At 46.5% G+C, this 22,572-nt stretch overlaps 1 protein-coding gene across 1 annotated transcript in view; it reads left to right on the top strand.

The window, feature by feature from the left end:
- The window catches only part of LOC119396386 (transcription factor GATA-4), a 177,481-nt gene extending 169,313 nt beyond the window's left edge, over window positions 1-8,168 (top strand). Inside the window, 4 exon segments of the mRNA XM_049417070.1 lie at window positions 1,104-1,271; window positions 1,273-1,352; window positions 5,509-5,677; window positions 5,679-8,168. Coding sequence (XP_049273027.1) covers window positions 1,104-1,271; window positions 1,273-1,352; window positions 5,509-5,677; window positions 5,679-5,909 — 648 coding nt within the window. The 3' untranslated portion in view covers window positions 5,910-8,168.
- The last annotated feature ends 14,404 nt before the right edge of the window (window positions 8,169-22,572 follow it).

Genomic DNA, 22,572 nt, shown 5'->3' with positions numbered 1-22,572 from the left:
ATGGCTACGCAAGGGCCAATGGCGTCGCTGTGGTGAGGTCGACTTGTAGAAAATAACATTTAGACAACCGAGCAACGATGCTGAGCCATAGAGTGCCTCGTCGTATTCGTGCGATGGATTAACATCATGCACTATAAGGTAGCAGGAGACCTGCGTGCGTTGGGGAAGTGATAGTGCGCTCGGATTAAACAGGGAGTAGATTTGAAAGCGGGCTTCTTTATTTAAAATACGACAGCAGTAATCACGTGAATTACCGGCTGAGGCACGCCTTCGCTGCAGCACGTGAAAATCGCATCGAATGTAACAAGAAAAATGATTTTTCTTGGACTAGAAAATTACCCTTTCACGATACCAAAATCACCACGCTAGTCGCGAGAAGACGTTTTGTAAGCGAGAAAAAGCGCAAAAAGAAAGTGCGGCTAGTGTTGCCACCTTGGAAGTTTCCGCACCAGTCGCAGTGACGTCATTAATTTTAAAGGTGTCTACTAGGGGTCTACATAACTTCCTAATCGAAAAAAAAAAAATGAAGTTCATTGTCCCCGGATGGGGCCAGAGACTTCGCCATTGAGGAATTCATTCGACAGTCTAAAAGAATATCTATCTAAATTCCTGCCGGCGTTAAATATTTCATTACCAATAATTGAAACATCAACTCATTATATTAGTTAATAATAGCTTCTACGAACGACACCCTTAAGATATTAGCAAAATTCATCCCCTACTGGGCCAATCCCCTGCATTGGGTATGAGCCATGGACGGAGGACAACAACAACAACATAACATACCAAGGTTCAGAAAAATTTCGTTGGGTCAATGTCGCCAACATGCGAAAAATACTTTGAAGTCCACGAAGTCACGAGTGCGGTGATTGCGGCGCGAAATTTAAAAACAAAACATCGGTTTTATCTTGCAATACTAAACCTACGGTGGTGATCATTGGCGACCATAGAGTTTCCAAAGTATTATTGTTCAGTCTAAACTGATTCATTGTTCCACTTTAGCGCGTGTTCAATACATACGACGACAGATGAGAGCTGGCTTTCAGCTGAACGCCAAGCGCGCTTTTCTACCTATAACGTCGACGTTTGCGCTTTACACGCAGGTGAACCGGCCGCTGGCGATGAAGAAGGAAGGCATTCAGACGCGCAAGCGGAAGCCCAAGAGCGCCAACGCCGACGGCAAGTCGTCCAAGAGCTCAAGCAAGATGAACGCAGCAGCCGCCGCGGCCGCTGCGGCTGCGCACGAAGCCATGGACAGCAAACGCATGGTGCCCCATGTACTCCACCATGATCGCCGCCGACCACAACATCGCCGCGTACGGCATGCAGGTCCGCAGGGCGAGTCCCGGTGAGTCACCCATTTTAACAACGGGGCTGTTTAAAGCTCGCCAAAGGTCCGTGTGGCGTTAACAGAAAACTATCATCATCATGAACAGCCTCTACCTTATGCGGCATCTCGCGTCGCCTAGCAACGCGCTGGAGGAAGGAAAGTAGGAGGTTAGGAGAAGAGACGTGGAGAGGAGGAGGAAGAAGAGAAGTAAATAAAACAAAATAAAATAAAATTTCTTGGCGAGGCGGGATTCGAGCACTGGTACCCACGGTCCGAAGGCGAGCGTCGTAACCACTCGGCTATCGAGGCACGCTAGCGGAACAAGCATTTATGGGAACCATATGATTGCGTTGCTACGGGCGAGAGAACGCGAAAAAGATAAAGTGAAAGACAGAGAAACAGAGATAGAGAAAGAGACAACGAAAGAAAGGAATAGAGAGAGGCAGAAAGAGATAGAAAGAAACAGAAGAAAGAGAAAGAAAGCATGGCATAGCTTTGTATTATAGTATAGTATAGCAAGGGGTGGGAATGGGAAGTGAGGGTGAGGAGGAGGGGAGAGAGTAAAGCATAGCATAGCCTTGTATTATAGTGTAGCAACGCGGTGGGAAAGGAAAGTGAGGAGGAGGGAAACGCCACCAACGCCGCTGTTTCCTCAGTCTTCGCACAACTAGCGCGCAGCTTATTTTGTTACACATTTGTTACTTTATGGCGATGACCGGACTGACGGGTCAGCTTTCTCGTATAGAGTTGACATAAAAATTCTTGGGTATTCAACGGGTAGGTGAATTGAAGCACTATGTGCCCACCTAACGAACAGCCTGTGTTTAGAACAAAGGGAGAATTTCGAGCAATATTTGCTCTAATACGGGAGAGCGCCATCCTGCGCGGAGTGGATTGCCACTGGAGCCAACTACTGTATGTGGCGCTAGCTACATGTCACAACAAACAACCGGCACGATTGCTCTACTCAAGCGAACGGCTCCGCAATCAATTACATTAAGAATAGTGGTAATCTTCAAATCGCTAGTAAAACGATGATGGAATGCTTTGTCTTCGGTGTCAACTCTTTAAGTTATTTCTCGTGGTACTAACTTCCTATATAAAATAGAAAGAGAAACTGTTTATTTAATTTTGACTAGAGCTAAGACGAATTAAAGTGCGTGAGTGAAATGGACATGAGTGGAATTTCCTTCAGTGGCATGAGTGACGTTTCTTTGTGTCATGCGGGCATTAACGGCTTTTCTCAAGGGTCTTATGACAAATTGTCGTGATCGCTGTCGCTGCCGGCAATCCGCCTCTTTCATTTTCCAGTGCTGCCCTCGGCCATTTTTGTAGAGCTTTGGTAGGCACCGCGACAACTGGTATCGCCAGAAGCAAAGCCTCCGAGATGAAAAGACGTTTCACGAATTCTCCGCTAGGAGAAGGGCGCATGCGCTGGGGCATCATGAGAAAGGCGGATTATAACACGCACACGATACGTATAGTCGGCGTCAAAAGTTTAGAGACAACTATGTCTGAGAAATAACTGAACTTCAGAATTTTTTACTGTATTCGTCACACTGCACGGTACATGTTCTTTGCGCGTTTCAGAACAGGCAAAATCTAAATTCAAGGCTGCCAAGCTTCGGTAATATTCAGCATTTAGCAGCGGACCTGCTTAAGCTCGAGCTTCGTCTGGTGCTGTTCGCAAAACTCCGTCGAGCGATGACGTCACCAAGCGTCGCCTAGCAACGCGTTGGAGGAAGGAAATGAGGAGGAGAGGAGAAGTGGAGAGGAGGAGAAGAAATAAGTAAAATAAAATTTCTTGGAGAGGCGCGATTCGAACCCGTGTGCCCACGGTCCGAAGGCAAGCGTCGTAACCACTCGGCTATCCAGGCACGCTAGCGGAACAATATGGCAACCATATATTGCGCTGCTATGGGCCAGAGAACGAGAAAAGGATAGAGGGAACGAGACAGATAAAGAAAGAGGTAGAAAGAGAGAGATAAACAACGAGTGATAAATAAATAGAGAGATAAAGAGTGAAAGAGAGAGCCTCTACTTGGCTTTCCCAGGCTTAACTTCCCCTCTCTATGCTCGTGTGGCTACATCTAGGCTTAACTGGCTATCTCTATATTAGGCTTCGCTGGTGTGCTAAGGAAGGCCGCCTCCCAGCTCCGCTCTTCCTTCAGGCTTGGCAATACCAGTGCAAAGCTGCCCTCATTTTTAAACGTGTCAATCAATCAATCAATCAATCAATCAATCAATCAATCAATCAATCAATCAATCAATCAATCAATCAATCAATCAATTAATAAAAACATTCACACGGTTCCTTATGTATTCGGCTAAAACGACTCCAAGGCGAAAGCCATCTTCTTCTCAGACGATTCTGTGTCGATCCCCTCCGGAAGCTTTCTGCACATTATGCGGTTTCGCACTACTTCCAGCATCGCAGGCATTGCAAGTTTTCTGCACCTCGCGCTGTTTTGCAGTGCTTCCGGAATCGGCGCTCCTTTGACGACGTTGTCATGCGATGACGTCATCATGTGACATTACCTTATGTGACGTCGTAGTGACTTCATGATGACGTCACGAAGGTTTGCTATCTGTGATGACGTCATGTGATGGCGTTGTCACATGATTTTTTGCATCACTCGTGTTGACGCCGAGGGTCAATTTTCGAGGTTTTTAAGGCATCTAAGGCTTTCGCCTAAATAAAGACTGAAAAAGGAAACTCACTCACGCTGATTGAAAAATATCTTTATACTATAGTGGCTCTAGAGCACTGCACGGACCGGATTTTACGGCCCGAGCCCGGCCCGGGCCCGCTTTATGAAGCCCGAGCCCAGCCCGGACCCGTGGTTCCAAGCGCGGGCCCGGCCCGGGCCGGGCACGGGCGTACATGACCGAACCCAGCCCGAGCCCGGCCCCGGCCCGTGGTTCCAAGCCCGGGCCCGCTAGAGGATATTAGTTGTTGATTATGATTATTAATGATGCCGTGTGCTTTGTAGCGGGCGATCGGACGGAAAATCCGGTGTGTACATGCATCGAAATGTTGCTTTGCCAGCGGTGGTAACTCAGCGGTTAATCTGTTTCGCTGTTAAGTCCTAGGACGCGGGTGCGATTCCCGCGGCCACGGCGGCCACAATTTGATGGGGGCGAAATGCAACCCCCCCCCCGAAATTCGGGGGGGGGGGTTGAACCTCCCCCCCCCCCGCTCCCTTGGCTACGCTTTGCTTCATTACAATTTTGTAATGCAGCAAAGCCGCCCTGAAACTTCGCTAAGGACTTCTGGCGTACTTCAGGAGTTCGAGTGTTTATATAAATGTTTCTCGTACTGTCAGTAGTAGCTCTTCAACTAAAACGCATAATTAGTCACTCACTTATTGCACTGCTTCGTCACTGCACCTGTTTTCGCTCAACTAGTGAAATTAACCTAGGATTCTTATTTCGCTAATCAGTTCTTGTATTCATATTACGGTATAATGCATGTTTTCTCATTTACTTCAGGAGTGCTTCTTCTTGGACTAGTTAGAATAGCACACGGTATTCTGAACGCGCTTGAAAAACAAGCACGCAGTGAGGCGCATAGGAAACCACGAACGGAAGCGCTGTAGCGACCTATCAATTCACTGCATGCAATGACTGTTTTGCTCACGCGTGTTTTCAAGTTGCCGCGTAAACAGCCACCATAAAGATACAAGCACGCAAGAGATTTAGCGGCGCATGCTATAATCTAAAAAGGCGCCAAATGTGTCAGTTGCCCATCGGCTATATGCCAATCGGTAGCTTTGAAGCAAAAGGAATTGGTGTTCCTTAACTAGACGGTGCAATTGCAGACGTCACGTGGTGCAAGTTGGCAGGCATAAATGTAGGCAGGGTGTACCAATGAATCAGTTGCTAGGGGCCCTCCGTTTGTGGTCTTCCGTGTGCCTCACCCTGTCCTTGTTTTTCAAGTGCGTTCAAAATTACAGTTTTCAAATGCAAACCACACTTGTTAGTGTTGGATGATATCACCAGTGTTCCATCAAAGTGTTTGACGCGCTGTCACAGTTTTAACAAGAACGTCTAAGGCGGAGCTCTCGCAACCGCCGTCCTTCGCAGCTCGGGCAGGCAAAATCACCTCGCCTTGAAGTTAAATGACATCTTTTTTTAATTCTTGTCTTTCCTCCCCCTGTCCTTTTGCCGCAGACAAGGGCCTCGGCTTGCGCTCCTGGCGTGCTGCCCGCTTACGCCCCGACCGCCGTCATCAAGCACGAAGTGTCCATGCCGGCGTCGCCCGGAGGCATGAACGTCGACATGATGGGCAACGCCGTTGGCGAGTCGCACAGTCCCCGCTCGCTCTCCTCACCCATCACGCCTTCAGTCGGCGGTACTCAACAAGCACCTTCACGGACTGCGCATGAGCCCGCTAGATGTGCAGCCCGCCACCAGCAGCCCGCTGCTGATGACCGGAGACATGCAGACGGGCAACGTGTACCAGGCGCCCACCAGCGTACTCGTGCAGGTCGACCAGAGCAAACTGCAGCAGCAGCACCAGCAGCAACAGCAGCAGGGGAACCCCTCCACCATCATCCAGCATCATCACTCGTCCTAAAGATGCCTCCTCCTCCTCTTTCCTCCTCTTCGTCCACCTCCCGCCGCTTCCAGCGTCCCTCACAGTACCGGGCTATCGGGACCCCTGTAGACAGTCGGTGTAAGCTATACAGTGCTTGCTGAAAGCGTCAGTGGGGACAGGACTACTAAAGAGACCACTCCTCAAAGGGCCATACGTCAAGAGACCATAAGCCGTGGAGCTTTCCTGTGGCGTGCCAGTCAGCAGCAGGCGAGCGTGCCAACTTCACTCGTCAGTAGGGACCAATCTTCTGAATATATCACTCATCCGTCATGGTCCCCACTCCCACGTCAGGACCAGGTCTAGCAGACCTCACCGTATTGGAAGCGCTGACAGTCTGCTCCTCCGACAAGAAAGAAGACAATCTGTCCCTACTCTTGTAACTTCGGTAGGAATGCACTGCAGGAAGGCACTTCAGTAGGAATGAATTCTCGAGTTGGAAGCAGTTCCTCAGTATAGTTAAATGACTCAGCGAGTGACGTGTCGCTTTTCCCAGACAGACATTCCAGGACATGCTCTAGTGAACACATCGGAAGTCATCTCGTTGTTTGTGCAGTGGCTATCGATTGCCGACTAAACACAACCATGCTTATACGTTTATCAGCAATGGGGGCCAGCCCTGTTCCCCAGCTACGACTGAAAAGCTGGAAATGGAAGTGGCATAAAAGAAAAGCCGTGGAACGCGATATTGTCAGCCTATTTGTTTTCTTTCCCCGAGAGACAAATGACCCGAGTACCTGTTTCATGCAATGAACTGCCTTGCGCACATCGCCGCGACCGCCAGATGAACAAGACTCTGCCGTGCCCACAATCGCCTGTGCCATTGCGAGAGCCACTATATACTGCGTTGAGATCGCTGCCAGTTCGGTGCAGTGACAGCTAAGTAGTGGAGCCAAAGTGTGTGTGTGCGCGCCAGTAAAAGCGCTGGATATCAGGCTGCAGGGAAGGAACATCGTGACGATGCACTTATTAAGTACAGCACTTCCTGGGGGTTTGCTTCTTTTTTTTTTTCTCTCACAAGATGTCACTAGGTTAAATCAGTCCGCAAAGCCTGCCCATACAAATGCCTGCCCCTCACTCTGAAATACTCGTTCGATGTGGCAATACCGTGAGAATAACGACTCCAGTGTACTTTTCTGGACCAGCCTTTGTTCTAATGAACGCCGCTAACGTTACAAAAGGTAGGCCTTGACGAGTTCAGAACCGCGTAAGGCTATGTGCAATTTGTATAATTACGAAAAATTTATTGATTGTAATCGTACACAGCGGAACAATGAGGCCTGGCTGGCATTTCAATGGCGAGCTTCTTCAGTGTTCTGATGAATACGAACAGCCATCTTGAAGCGTAGGCTTGAGGCTTAGGCTTAGGGCTTTCCTCACTCACCAACTGTACATCTTTGCGTTTTTGGACAATTCTGTCTTGCTCGTTTGATTGGACGGCACACGTAGCGTTGGTTTAATTGTTTACAAGTGAGAACCATTGCCATACAGAGACCTGCCATTCCGAACAACCTCAAGCGCCGCATCAGCCGAGCAGTGTGCCACAGAAGTTGGCGGTGATGAAATAGAAAACTTCAGCTCGCAAGGCAAGTCTGGGAGGAAGCTTTAGAACTGACACTAACTCTAGAAAGTATAGCTACAGTGTATTTTCACGGGCAGGAAGTGAAGGGTAGAGGTCTGTTTTAAACCGTGACGTCACGTGAGGTCTTGTATACATAGACAAACAGGGTGAAGCCGACTAGGAACAATCTGAGGAATGGGGGATTCTCGAATCCGTTCTGTAGAAACTTTTCGCACGCGACGTTTGCTTTTCTCCGACAGTGGGCGGGCTGGGACGTCGTTCCTTCCTCTTTTTTTTTCTTTCACTCATAGGTCACATCTTGTGTAGATACGAATGCGGGGGCACATCTTTTTTTTCATAATCTTATCCGGGATAAGTGAACGGGGCCAATTTTTTGTTTGTTTGTTGTGTTTTTCCTTCGACATCCTCGTGGAACTCTGCGCGAAGTGTTGTGGTTGTGTGGTGACAGACTGGAAGTGTTGTGTTGTGAAGTGCGAACGACGCCATATTTTTTTTTTCTTCGGTGCCTGCAGACGTTTGCGCGGTACGTGGTACGCCAATCAAAAAGAGGATGACCAGCGTGAACGTTGCACGCACAGTGTTTTTTTGTTTGTTTGTTTGTTTCTTGTTTCCGAATGCACTTGTCAGGTATGATGTTCGAAGCAATAGAAACAAGTTTCTACACAAATACACCGAATGAATCTTGTCTTCTTTCTGCACTGTTGTCAATCATTTGTTGAAATACGACGGGTGTTCATAAAGTTCACATTACTGGCATAAATAAGAGAGACGGAGACGAAATTCTAGTGAAAGTTTATTCTTTTTCTACATAATCTCCTCCCAAAGTCACGCGCTTCTGCCAAAGTTGCGTGAGCTGCCGCAGGCCTTTGAAGTAGAACTCTTCAATTTGAGAGTTCAGAAAGACTGACCTTAGCGATGGCTTCGTAGTAGTCCCTAAAATGATTCCCGCGCAGTGTGCTCTCATGCGAGGGAAGAGAAAAGTTACTGGGTGCGAGGTCAGGCGAATACGAAGGGTGAGGCAAACGTTCGTAGCCTACGGAAGTTACACGCGTCAACGTCACCTGTGTTCAGTGAGCCGGACTTTCCCAATGGGGGGTTGGTATTTTTGTTTTGGCGCCCAAGTGGTATTGCGCGGTATTATATAGAGCAGAACATTTATACATTGCGCTAAAGCTAGAGAGACGCACGCTGATTATGATGCCTATCGCGTACGCCTTTTGTAATTCTATCATATCTTCTGCGACTGTCCTCGCTACGATGCGCAGAGACGATCTCTCATATTCGCTCTCGCTCGTCTTCACAACAGAACGATGACACTAAAAACAATTCTCCAATGTCATCCTGAAAAGTCATCGAGAATTCAAGCAACCAAGGCATTGCTCAAATTCCTAAGGACAGCACGAGCGGCTGTAGACTCTCAATGATGCCGCTCTGCGCTGTGAAGTTATGTGTGTGCGTGTGTGTGTGTTCCCCTCTCTTTCTTTACTCTTCTTTCAATCTCCCCCATCCCTTCCCCCTGTACAGAGTAGCAAACCGGTTATGCCAAACTGGTTAACGTCCCTGTCTTTCCTCTCTCCCGTATTGCTTCCTTCCTATCAAGCCGATAATGCGAACTTTATGAACGCCCCTAGCAGCTGCATGCTGTGACGCACTCTTTGAAACGAACGTCATAATATTGTTCGACCGTTAGTAAAGACCATCCTTGCACCGTGGTAAAGACAAACGTAACATCACTGAGTAAGGGCGAACTGGCCAACAGTTTCAATTTCTAATGCCAGAAGCAGGAATCTACTGGGCACTTTATGACACTATCTTGAAGATGTCAGTAGTTTACAATTTCTTTATTGAAAACGAAGGCTTCAAAAATTAACCAGTCACTTTGCGCCTGGTGCTTGTATCTTCGCAAAAGCTAAGTTACAATAAAACGAAGAAAAATGCAGCAGCTGAGATGCTCTTTCCCACACTCTCTCCACAGGAACTCGAGGGAACGTATCGCGCATTTTATTCCTTAATATTTTTTGGAAGTCACGCTAGCATTTCAGTAACTCAAGCATCTGTCGTTGCATTTCAGAATGAAGGGAACCTAGCACACGATGACCTTTCTCAGCCCACGTCAAATATTATGCAGTCATTGTGAGGCCGTCGGCGGCAGAACACCTCTGGCACAATGATCGGTTCAATCCCAGTTTCTGTTCTCGCGTTTCTCCCTTACTTGAGGCGCCAACTCCAATTTCATCAGAGAGAGTGCACTTGAGAAAAGCGTAGTACTTTGACTGAATAACGGCCACATATAACTGAATGACACTTCACTAAAACAAGCACATGTCTATGGGAAGTTTCATTTAAATATAACTCTTGGAGTAAGAAGTATATCCGCCTTTGAGCGGAAATTTTGTTTAGGTCATTAGCATTTCCAAAAGGTTGCAGAAGGTTGAAATCGCGGTGAAATTTTCGAATGGGCTGTACTAAAAACCAGGCCCCTAGCCAGGGGGGGGGGGGGCTAGCCCCCACCCCCTCCGAAATTTTTAGGAGGAGAGTGTTCTATCCAAAATAAATAATAAAAATAGGTTTTTTTCTCAAATAGTCAAGGCCTTCAGCAAGTGCCCCCCGCTGAAAGAATTCTTGGCTACGGGCCTGCTAAGAGCCCCTTGCTACCCAAAAACAAACTATAGTATAATCATTTTGTACGTTACGTAATTTGATAACGTTTAGGCAAAAGACAATTATCGCTTTATATTTACGACAACGTCAAGTAGTTTATGTCGTGCCGCATTATTAGTAAGCCGGCCAAACCAGACTTGGCAGTAGTGAAATTACACTAATTAAATTAATTTTTGCTGTAATGAGCAATGTAATGAATTACTTCAAGCGAGGAATTTCGAAAAGAAATTGCTCATTACGTTCACAATTGCTTTTGACTAAAATTTAGCATGTCCACTTCCCTCATGAAATAAAAAAAATGACAAAGATAGAAACGACAATTATAACAAAGACCAGTTAACCTGAGTGCAAGCCCCAGGCTTGGGAACATGGACAAAGCTGTCCGAGACTTCCATGTATATGTGCTCTATATAAAGTGTACATCAGTTAGAGCTTCGATGATACACTTTTGTTAAAGTAACTTCATTACTTTTCAAAATCAATGGTAATGTAATGCCATTACTATCGGCCAGCTGTAGCTTGTAATGTAATTTAGTTACATCTTAAAAATTAGAAAGGTAATTAGTAATGTAATTTGATTACTTTTTAGAAGTAATTTTGCCATCTCTGGACCAAACAACGTGACGGTGTGGAGTATTCCACACTATATGAATACTTGTTCCCTTGAATGCAGTTTACAGATTTTTAAATTTTTTTCTCCACCACGGCAATATCCGACATAAGTATGCGCCAACTTATTATCTTTTTTTTGGAGCTCTCAGCGATTGACTTGAAGAAATATATGAGCCCAAATAAATTCTCCAATTGACGAGTCAGTACATTTTAGCTTGCTCCTATAGTTGGGAAAAGCTTTAACAAATTGCACCATTTAGCTACTACATATCGAAACTTCGTCAACTTGAAAGCTTGCTTTGACGGACTGCCGCAGCATAGAGGAGATTAATAACGTTCTGAATAAAGGAGACCATATACTACTTACTTGACAAACAAAATAATGACTGTATGGACGTCTTTCACGTACTTGGTGCCACGGATGTCATCCGACGTTTGTCACGCTATAGAAAAAATGGAAGTGACAAATACGAAGGTAAGTGTGATAGCTTCTCTCTCTCTGTATTATATATATATAGTTGAAGAAGGAGTGGTTGCCGTATAAGTATACCTATGAGACGTGGCAATTCAAGGAGACTTCATTTACTTAGTCAACGCTTCATTTGATTTGACATTCAGAAAATATTTGGACAAGGACAAGCAGGGGGAAAGGTTGACGGGCACACCTACCGTCCCGTAAACTGATGCCGCTGAAAGAGCGTCAAACCGCACACTAACAATATTTACAGGGTCCGTTGTGCATTCACCCAGGACGACCCTAAGGCGAACGCCATCTTCTTTTTCTTCTCGGCCGATGCTGATCCCGCCCGGCCACCCACCGAGCGTTTTCCGCACCTCACCTGGTTTAGCAGTGCCTCCGTGATCAGTCCACCATTGACCAAGTGATGATGTCATATTATCTGTGATGTCATGATGACGTCATACGCTGAGGTCATCACGTGATGATGTCATTTCGAGTTTTCGGTCAATTTTTGAGTTAAATGAGGCATCTGAGGCTTTCGCCTTAAAAATACCTGGCGTTGAAGTGCCGAAACAACGATATGATTTTTAGGCACGCCCGTAGTGGAGGGCTCCGGAAATTTAGACCATCTCGTATTCTTAAACGTGCGCTGACATCGCTCTGTACGCGAGCCTCCGTCATTTCGCCTCCATTGAAACCGCGACTTTCGAGTCGGCATTCGAGCACCATAACCACCACTCCACCGCGGCAGGCAAACCGCACCATTACATTTATAAGAGGTTTTTAGGTTGTCCAGTGTTCCAGTATACGCAAAGGGGTTGATAGAATGCAGGCTTACCGGACGACGAAAGTGACACCATGTGACCCTTCGTGGAACCACAGTTATAGAGACGTTTCCTTTCTTTCTTTCTTTCTCTTTCTTTCTTTCTTTCTTTCTTTCTTTCTTTCTTTCTTTCTTTCTTTCTTTCTTTCTTTCTTTCTTTCTTTCTTTCTTTCTTTCTTTCTTTCTTTCTTTCTTTCGCCTAGTGTCCTTGAGAAAAAGGAAAAGATTTTAAAAGGAAACACTTTCGGAATTACGTCGCTGCAAGGAATTTACACCAGCAGAGAAGTTGAATGCACTATAGGTTTCTGAAGGATGTAAAGTACACCGTCCAAATAAAAGTTCAAAAGAAAAGGCGTTTCGCCTTCCACGCAGAAGCCTTGTACGCAAATCTCTTCTGCAAATCACTAGGTTCTGTTCAAATATCACTATGTTTCTGCGATAACCATTCTGTGTTTGCCTGGTTCATCTAGGCCACGCCAGATGGCATAACTAGAGTCCCTGTATATGCTACCTTTAGGTGGTAGAGCTGCGCGTAGGTCCGGCTAGCAGCCACAGCTATGCGGCGAAGCCGCACTTTGTTTTTGCAGGCGACGTGCTTAGCGTGTCGCCGATCGTCATTCCTGACGTGTCGCCGACTGGTGATTAACTTTACTGGCAATAACTATTGTTAATAGAGATCGCTGCAGCGCGGCGGCGTCGGGAAGAACAAAAATTGGCTCGAACATCACCACAATGCATGGTTGCTAGCGGCGTTCGGAAAACCAACGCGCAACTCTGCTAACTAAAGAGTGACTGGCACAACCTATCCGACCTCTCACCTTTACGGCTACGGCATCCGCTATAGCGCTAACGCAAAGAAGTTTGCGAACAAACTAAAACTCTATATAGTGTCGATGCGCGTGTGGAGATGTAATTTGTAGCCGCTCGCGGTGGTCAGCGGCCGCAGTATCTCATAACAGAATGACATATGCCATGATACATCGGAATGCAAGTGTCAAAGATCGCAAGCGGTAAAGCAGTGTGGTTTATGAACACGCCGTAGTAAATAATGCCTTCATTCGCAGCGAAACGGTTGCCACGTTTGACAGGAACGTTCGAAACGCTGCTCCGTATCCCTGCTGGCCTGGCTTGTGCGAGAAGACCGTTAACTCATACGCTACACGTGTGCATCTAACGAACATTTCGTAGTGAAAAACCTATGACAGCGTAACAAGTGGACCTATAATTGCATTCTGTAATTACAACAATTTTCCGAGAGTGACTTCAAACATTTATTCAATGGACTGGAATTAGCCTTGTTTGATGTCTCAACATGTATTGCCACAAAGATATCCGAATACATCAAATACGTAATGGTAGTGAATTTTAATTGGCTAGAGAGTTAATTAAGGGCCCATGTCAAGTATCCCGGCGAATACAAGCTCCACGTCAAAACTGATGATGAGGTTTTTCCGTTCTTCTACTTGCCGAAAAAGAGCGATCGCTCGAACCGATTTAGTGACAACACACTAATAATAAGGATGATAACTGTTGGGGTTTTACATCCCAAAACCACGATATGATTGTGAGGGACGCCGCAGTAGAGCGCTCCAGAAATTCGGACCATCTGGGGTTCTTTAACGTGCACCTATAGATCTAAACGCACGAGCCTCTATGCGTTTCGCCTCCATCGAAATGCAGCCGCCGCGCGGCCGGGATTCAATCCGGCGACATTCGGCGGGTCAGCAGTCGAGCAACATAACCACAAGACCACCACGGCGGGGTAGTGACAAAAAACGGTCGATCGCCTCCCTTGGATTGTGTGCGATATGATATAGTCACTGATTAATCAATACTGTAACCCCCGCGTAAGGTTTCTGCAAAACGGGAAAGAAAAGTGCAAGTGCAGACGCAGCGCTGTAGCATTTCACGGATGCTTATTTCGCGGATGACTAAAAACAATGACGCATCATATCTAAAAGGTGCCAAAAAATAATAAGCACGCAGAGTACGCATAGGGCAGCACGCAGAGCATATATCGCTGGGAACCGAAAGCTATAGACGGCAGGACGCAATGTTCAAAGTCTACAGTTCCAACTGTCCTGACATTTTTTGACGTATTTATTTGTAGAGGTACAGAAGCCATCTTTATCGTTTTTGAGGATATAATACAGGGACAAAAAAAAAAGCAACTCATGGACGACCCCTAGTACGTGTGTTCCTCTTCTTTGTCCCTCGTGTTCTGTGTGCGAAAGCTGTAAAAATGAATCTGTTCGAACTATAGGCCCACTCGCAGTAGTAATCCTTAAGTCCCAGGACAGCACGGGGATACGTTGTGCTGTTCCTTTTGGGTGAATGTTCGCTAGTTGCCGACAGCTTCCCCACTTGAGAGAATCTTCGCGGTGATGTAGACAGAGTGCACGAGTATAGAGTAAATAACGTACCGCGTATTACGCGCAATCCGAAGGTCGTGGGTTCGGACCCCGCCTACGGCAAAGATGTCTTTTCATCCAGGTTAGCTCATTTACATTTGTCATAGTTACTACCAGGTCTGTAGGCAGGAAATTTTTTCGGGGGGGGGGGGGGGGGGCACTTGCTGGAAACTTTGACTATTCGAGAAAAACATTTATTTTCATTGTTTATTTCAGGCAAAAGCACCTACTTCACCAAAATTTCGGGGGGGGGGGGGGGGGGAGAGCTAGCCCCTAGGACCCCTCCCCCCACCTGGCTACGGGCCTGGTTACTACATTACTTTTAAAAGTAACAAGCAATGTCCCCCATGCTTTCCTTGGATTAATTGCCTGATTGATTCATTAGGTTTTGTCTAACAAAGCAACGAGCTCCTGGAACAATTTTTTCGTTTGCACTTGTACCACAGTACGGTAGCGTATACGTATAGTTGAGCGCCATACCGTATAGTCTACACATAGCCGCCATAGAGAACGTAAATCACTGAAGCTATACACGTTAAGGGACATGCAGATGGACAAGTACCGTTGCTCAACACGCATGCAAGCGCACACGTAATACAACGGGGTCAGATCAAACACGAATCTTGTCTACACGGTCAACGCAGCTATACATCCATACGGTGCCCCCCCTTTGCAAGTGTAGCATCTGGCCGCTTCCACGGGTGTCCCGCGCAGTCGAACCATGCCGCCATCAGCGACGCGTTTCGTTTTCGCAGCATTGCAACTCGCACGAAACACACGCTTCACGCATGTAAGTATACTACGTAACAGGCTGCTGCAGCCGAACGCGGCCGGAGATTTACGACTCGGACGCAAGGGCATGCCTGCATGCATCCTGCGGTCTGACAGGTGGTCGCCGCTTCGATACAACCCTTGCTCCGTACACCGGCACTTGGATGCCTTCCCCCCCCACCCTCCGGGAGGCGTGGGGCGGGCTTTTGCGAAGGCATGTATCGACCAGTGCGTTCTAAAACGTTTCCACCGGCAGCAGTTTTCGCACGTTCCAGCCCCTGCTGCCGTCGCATACTATATATACACGCCAAGCGATCTTCTAGCCCTCATAGGCTGGCTGAATACCCCCCTCCCTACACCCACCCCCTCGCTTTCCACTGCTGTATGCGAAGAAAAAAGGAGCTTCACTCCGCCTATACAGAGATATTTAGGCGAATGCACGCTTCTGGCGCAGAGAAACGGGTTGCCTAACGTGTCGGCGTCGTAGTGGCATATAGCATTAATGTAAAAACCCCAGAGCCAGCAAGCAAAGGATTTGACAGCGTTGCAATACGTTCAGCCGCACAGCCCTTTACTGTAGACGCAGTGCAGTCGACACTGTAGCCAGATGCTGCGATACGACAGCACCTGCATGAATCGTAGGCACGTGCTACACAGAAAATTTTGGCCGCATACCTGTAGTATAACACGTGTATATGTAGGCACATGTTCCCACTGAATCGGCAAAACCTCGCTTTTTGGCTGTTTTTCTGTACAGATTTAAGTGGCAGAGAAAGATACATTGTTTTTATCGAATCGATGCACGTTTACATCTTGTTCTTTCGCACTTCGAGTGCGTTGGGAAACACTGGGATGCTGTCGAAGCAGCATTGATTTAATGGCGCGTTGCACAGATGGAACTGTGTAGGGGCCGATTAGATTGCCTCGGGATATGACGTGCGCGGTAGTCGAATGCTGTAACTGATGCAAAATGCCGAGACACATTAATATAGCGTGGCTGGACAGGTGTTCCCGCTGAAGTCCACGATAAAGTCTGCGTGGACCGTCTGCGTGGAAGTTGCAAACCACGTGCATACGCAGTTAGTCCTAATGTTTTTTGCAGTGATAAGGAACGATTTTTATACCACGTAGGCTGCTTCTGAATTTAAATATAGCTCCACTTAATACGGGCATTCATAAAATGAGTTCGTGTAATAGACGCAAGTGACAGGGAAAAAAAAACAAGTAAGCGCGACTTGAAGTGGGGACGACACGAGCGTTGACTTAAAATTGCAATTTTTTAAATAAAACAGCAAATAATAAAGATACGAATACGAAAAACGCGCGCGCGCGTTGTCTGTGTGTACGAAGGGTCAAAAAAAGGGGTTCACTCTCGAACAGAGGCAGCAAGAGGTTGGCTAACGCAAGTGTCACTTTGTATCTATAATATGAAACCAGAATCAGGATCACTTTATTTAAACATCAGACTCCGAAAAACACATATGCGTGTGTGTAGTGCTCTTATATGTGCTAAAACGAGAGCCCTCGAATTCATCAAACGCGAGGCTATATTGTTTTTCTTAAATTTTATTTATTTTCCCTAGAAATCAAATGAGAAGAAGTAGCTGTCGCCAAGAAATGGCCACAACAACTCCCTTCATTTGTTCTTATTTCAATAAATATAAAATAACATGTTTACGGGCGTGAGCTAAAGGCCACGAAATGGCTTGACGAGACCCAATCTCGTCTTATCTACCGCGCTTGAAAAAAAAAAGTGTACATTTGGCTACATATTTTGATGAACGTGCACAGTAGGAATTGTCCGCATGTCCTGCGAGGCTCTTAGCTGTGTGTCATGATGCGATTTCGTGAGCCCAAATTACATTCTATTTCGCATAAAATTGGTGACTAAGCCATGCAGGAAAATTTGCGCTAAACTAGAAAAGGACAACACAAAGAAGGAACACTTCAAGAGATCGAGCGCGAGATGTTTAGACTAACTACCGGTGATTCTGAAATGGGAGTTGGTGTCTGATATTTCGCAAGGTTGAGTCACAGCGACGCCAACTTGCCTTGTTTTACCAGCTGCTGTGTGCCACTGCGTCGACAGCCGTTCAAAAGCCGGTGGCTTCACATCGCCAGTGCGCCTATGCCGTATTATACCGCCGGAAAGTGTTCTCGTTTGACAACTTCCCAGTTACCGCAAATAAGTTCTGCGGAATCCCGCAAGGTGGCGGAAGGATCGAAAGATGGAAACTATACTCGTTCTTGTAGCGCGAAGCCACAAGGAAATCCATACAGATTTCTCAGACAGAAAGGTGTCACTTCCCGTCTCTTAAAAGGACCGACAACCAATTTTTATGTTGCCCATTTTCTTTAGCACAGCGGAAAGCTTACTGGTGAGAGTGTTTAATCACGGAACGGTAACGTGGAAAACGCAGTGAAACATTTGTAATCAGAATTTTTCAATCTGCGGCGAATATGAAGTCGTAAACACAGGTGACAACCCATGCTGCAAACAGTGAGCGCGAGAGCGGTTCGTGTTCGAGCGCGGCGGTTTGCTGCGCATGCGTGCACTCCGCCAAGGCTCGACATGTTCCACTGGTTACCGCGAAGGCAGCGCCGCTTCTCACCGTGCAACTCCTTTTACCTCGCAAGCAGCACAAAATAGAGCGGGCATACTCCAATTTTCAGGACTAATTATGGCGCGCATGACAGCTTGAGACTACGTGACTACGTACAGCAAAAAGTGATCGACTCTCCATAATCCAGCCTCAATTAAGGCTCTTCCGCTAGGCAGCGCGACATACCGGTTTTTGTTATTTTTAAACACGATTTAAAATACAAAACCTATTCACAACGCGAAAAGAATGCTGGAATCTGTCACTATATTTCACTGTCCTTTCATTTTTACCAGGATGTATTCACACGTTGTGACCAGTTGACGGTCCCTTTAACCCTTCTGCCATCTTGCTGGGTTCCGCAGAACTGCATCCATGCGCCTCGATTTGACGATTAATTCGCCCTCGCCGTGCCAATTGCTAGCTTCCTGGTTAGCTCAATTGGCAGACGGACCGTTCCTGAAAGGCGTTGGTCCCGGGTTCGGCAACTAAGAAGCTTTCGAATAACAGAGAGCTGGTAAATATTCATTCTAAAAGACAGGGCGTGCGAACAGGGACACAAGAAAGAAGTCGAGACGTCAAGTCGTTTGTGGTGTCTTGGCTTCTTTCTTGTGTCCGTGTTTGCACGCCCTATAGTCTTTTATAATGAATAAGAAGCTTTCTTTGTGAGAAATCAGTATGGATTTCCTTGTGGCGTTGTGCTACAAGAACGGGTGGTTGTTAATTTCCCTTCCATAACTTTCCAGTGTTCATAACCTGCAGTGTTGCTATGAGCGGGTTGTCGTAGGCGTAAGCACTGATATCTTCCCCTCGTCGAAACATATCTTCCACTTGTCTAAGTCCAACAAGAGCACCTGGAAGAGTACGACATGTTCTCATGGAAACCTTGCGATGTCGTGAAACTGTTAGTTGGCGATAAAGCATATTTTGCTCGCTCTGGACCAAAACAAAACAATTTTTAAGCAGGATTCGGGTTAATCGGCCTATGATGTATATGGTAACAAACAGTTACCAAAAGAATACATCTGCGTCTAAGTTTCATGCCGGTAGTGCCAGGGGCGTAGCCAAGGGGGGGGGGGAGGCACACCGGGCCTGTGCCCCCACCGAATTTGTTTTTGCCATGTCATACAGAACTGAAAATGACACTCGATCACATCTGCCTGCCCGACCCCCACTTCAGATTAAGAAGGTGCCCCTGGGTAGTGATGACACATTAGACACCAGCCTGTGTTTAAACATGGCGGTCACGAGCGCATTGTCAAAGACGAAAAGTCACTGAACATGGCAGCATGCATGCATCGCTTGCTCATAAAGCAACATAGCTTTTGCTACACTTGCTGTGTCATCTGAACACAGTGAACGAGTTTAGATCTAATGTGCGAACTCATGTGAGTATGCGCAGTCAATCTTCCGTCTCGCTCTTCATTTGTAATAACTTCATAGTGTTTTCTGTGGGGTACAAAGTCGGAACGATGTCTTGTGGGCCTGCATGCCTTCCCTTCAGTACAAATTTCTTTCTCCCTGAAGACATCTTCACAAAGTGTTAGCAGGTGTGCTTATAGCTGGCCTCGAGAGGGTTAAGAATTAATTGTTCACAGAAAATGTGTTCATCCAGGTGAACTTATAAAGGAAAGCATAAAGTGACCCACAAGATCTTAAACGTGACATTGTATATTTCCTTCAAACTTTCGCTTTTGCAATCCTTCATACAAAATATATTGAACACAGAAAAAAAAAAAGATGCCTGCGAGCGTCTCTGCAGGCAACTGGTGCGCGTACCCCTTGAAACTGGTCAGAAGCATAAACACGAAAAAATCCAGTTTTTCACGAATACAGCTACTTGTATACCAATAAGAAGTGAAGAAGATTTAGGCAATATACAAACCGGGAGTACCAGACGGAGAAATAATGTATGCACAGTGATTGCAATGAAGGCTTTTACGCACACATATGGCATCGAAAAAACAGTGTCTCACCATGTTTTAATTCAACTGACTAATTCACGTCATCGAAGTGCTCGCAGGTCTGGAAAAATCAACGAGTTGATACAATATGAAACCTGAGGACGCCCCTTGTAAATTACACGCATGTAGATATATAAGAGGAACGTCATTTTGCAGACACCCCTTCAAGTGGACATATCTGATGTCACGTTTGATATGAATCATATATTACAAGTACTACAGCGTTACAATACGGCCAACGGTTAAACACAGAACTAAATTACTGTTGTGGAACTTGCTCATTCCTGTAGCTTAGCATGTAAGGCGTCGTACTGCTTTAGCTCGAGGACGCGGGGTTCTCGGCAAGTGCGGCCGCATTTTGACGTAAGCGAAATGCAAGAAAAACCCTGCGTACTTAGATTTAGGCGCACGTAAAAGAGCGCAAGGTCGCTTAAGAAAAAAAAAAGCGCATTACGCATTCTACTTTCAAGGCGGGCGAGCGCTTCAAAAACGCTCGCGTGGCTGTATCCATTCAAGTGCATAAATTGAAATCGCCATCTCAGCAATACTTAATGTGTCACAGACTGCCATAAAATGAGCGCCCGGCTCACCTGTTTAAATGCTTTCGTCCCCTTCTGCATACGGCGAGGCAAGACCGCAGGCAATACGGATGCCTCGGAAATGCGGAATGCATATGCATAACCGGCGGGTCTCCAGTGGTCGGCTAAGTTGCTGTGAAAGGCGAGGATGCGGTTCAAGAACATGTCCTTCTCAGCCCGCTCGTATAGTAAAGTTTATCGGTGTTCTTTCTCTTTTCTCTTGTTAAAGCGTACGGAACGGTTTCAGCTTCCACGACACCTCTTCACTACTCATTAAAGCGAACGCTAACGAAGGGTATTAAGTTAACGTGTGCCATTAAATCACGCCTCTGAAACAGTAAACCCGTCACTCGTATCGTAACACGATCTGTATGGTAAGTGAGGAAAACGCGTAACAATAATAAAAGGAGGAGTCGCTGCCGAAGCATTTCCACACTAGCTCACCTTTACTTCATGAATTTTTACAGCGCCGAAGCAATTCCGGTTTATTCTTTACCGGCGAATACTACAGTCTGGAATACTCCAGATAGAAGAAGAGAGAGAATTCAGAAAAGGGAGGGAGGTTAACTAGTTAACGCTTGTTGGTGAGCTAGTTTGCTCTGGTGGATATTGAAACGAAAAACAGCGCGAAAAGACAGGGACGGAGGGGGACACACGAGCGCTCACTCACACCTGATGTATTATGTTAACTAGACTTTGTGGATTTGCTACCCTACACTTTTAGAGGGAATTAGGGTTAAAAAAGAGAGAGAGAGAAGGAAATAAAAGTACAGACGACTCACATAACATTTTTGAAATTCCACTTGGTCGAACTTTCAACTTGCTGCCTCTTATTGTGCCGGTCTAGTCGGGAACCTTGCCGATGTCAGATGCCGATGTCTGGATGATGAGGCATGAATGTTGACACATATCTTTAGACATCAATGTTCACATACTCTTCTCACGAAAATGACATTGCCCTTACACGTGGATTCTCATACCCTTGGCACATTAATGAAATGCCCTTGGACGTGGATGTTCACATGCCCTCCGCACGTGAATGACATGCTCTCGGACGTGGATGTTCACATGCCCTCCGGACATGAATGACATGCTCTCGGACGTGGATGTTCACATACCCTTCGTATACAAAATGCATTACCCTTAAACACGGATTCTCACATACCCGTGGCACATGAATGACATGCCCTAGGACATGGATATTAGCACACCTTTCGCAGACAAATGACATTACCCTTAGACATGCTCGTACGTTTGGCACATGAATGACATGCCCTTCGACATTGACGTTCACATACCCTTCGCACACACACGACATTACCCTCAGACATGGACACTCACATACCCTTGGCACATGAATGACATGCATGCCCTCCGACATGCATGTTCAATTACCCTTCGCGCATAAATGACATTACCCTTATACATCGATTGTTCACATACCCTTATCACGTGAATGATGTTCACTTAATTATGAATGTACGCATAATCTTGGCATGTGTAACTTGGCCTGTAAGCCACACATGAATTGAACGTTCCAAGTTGCATAATCGACAAGGCAGCAGGAACCGTGGAGCTAACACCCACACTATCGGGAACGGAAAGGCAGGTCGAGGGGGGAGTCACAGAAAGCTTTGTGCATGGTAGTTGCAAGAATAATTGAAATAATGCTGCTTCTTAGCGTTCCCTCAAAGTGCATACAGGCCCATTCTGCACAAGAAGCACGCTAGGCCGCGGACGTCACACTTCTATACAGTTCGGTGAACTTTTTACGTTTTTTTTTTTTTACGAATGCAAGAACATAAATAAAAGCTCGCCGGAAGAAGACGGCCGAGCGTGTGCACGGAAGCCGGCGTCGTTTTCTCAGGAGATTTTTATGTCCAGCGCGATGAAGGAGGAAGAGAAGGGAAGTCGACAATCAAGCGCTGCGCATGCCGAGTACCATTGCGTTTAGAGCAGAACTCGAATACGCACATACACACACAGATGCGCAGAGAGAAAGGGAGAGAAGATAGAAAAGTTAAGAACCGGTTTCCATCACAAGGCACACTTTTACAAGCGGCCCTATAGCGACGGTGCGAGGGGACGCTCACACAGATAGGAATCGTCAGTGGGCATGCAGATGGCGTATGAGCCACTATCACGGAGCAAGTCATTTATTGGGACTCGCATGCATGTACCAA

Source organism: Rhipicephalus sanguineus, chromosome 6 (assembly GCF_013339695.2).
Source record: "Rhipicephalus sanguineus isolate Rsan-2018 chromosome 6, BIME_Rsan_1.4, whole genome shotgun sequence".
Classification (NCBI taxonomy): domain Eukaryota; kingdom Metazoa; phylum Arthropoda; class Arachnida; order Ixodida; family Ixodidae; genus Rhipicephalus; species Rhipicephalus sanguineus.
The sequence above is the reverse complement of the archived record's forward strand: the minus strand, read 5'-3'. Positions and strand labels throughout refer to the sequence as shown.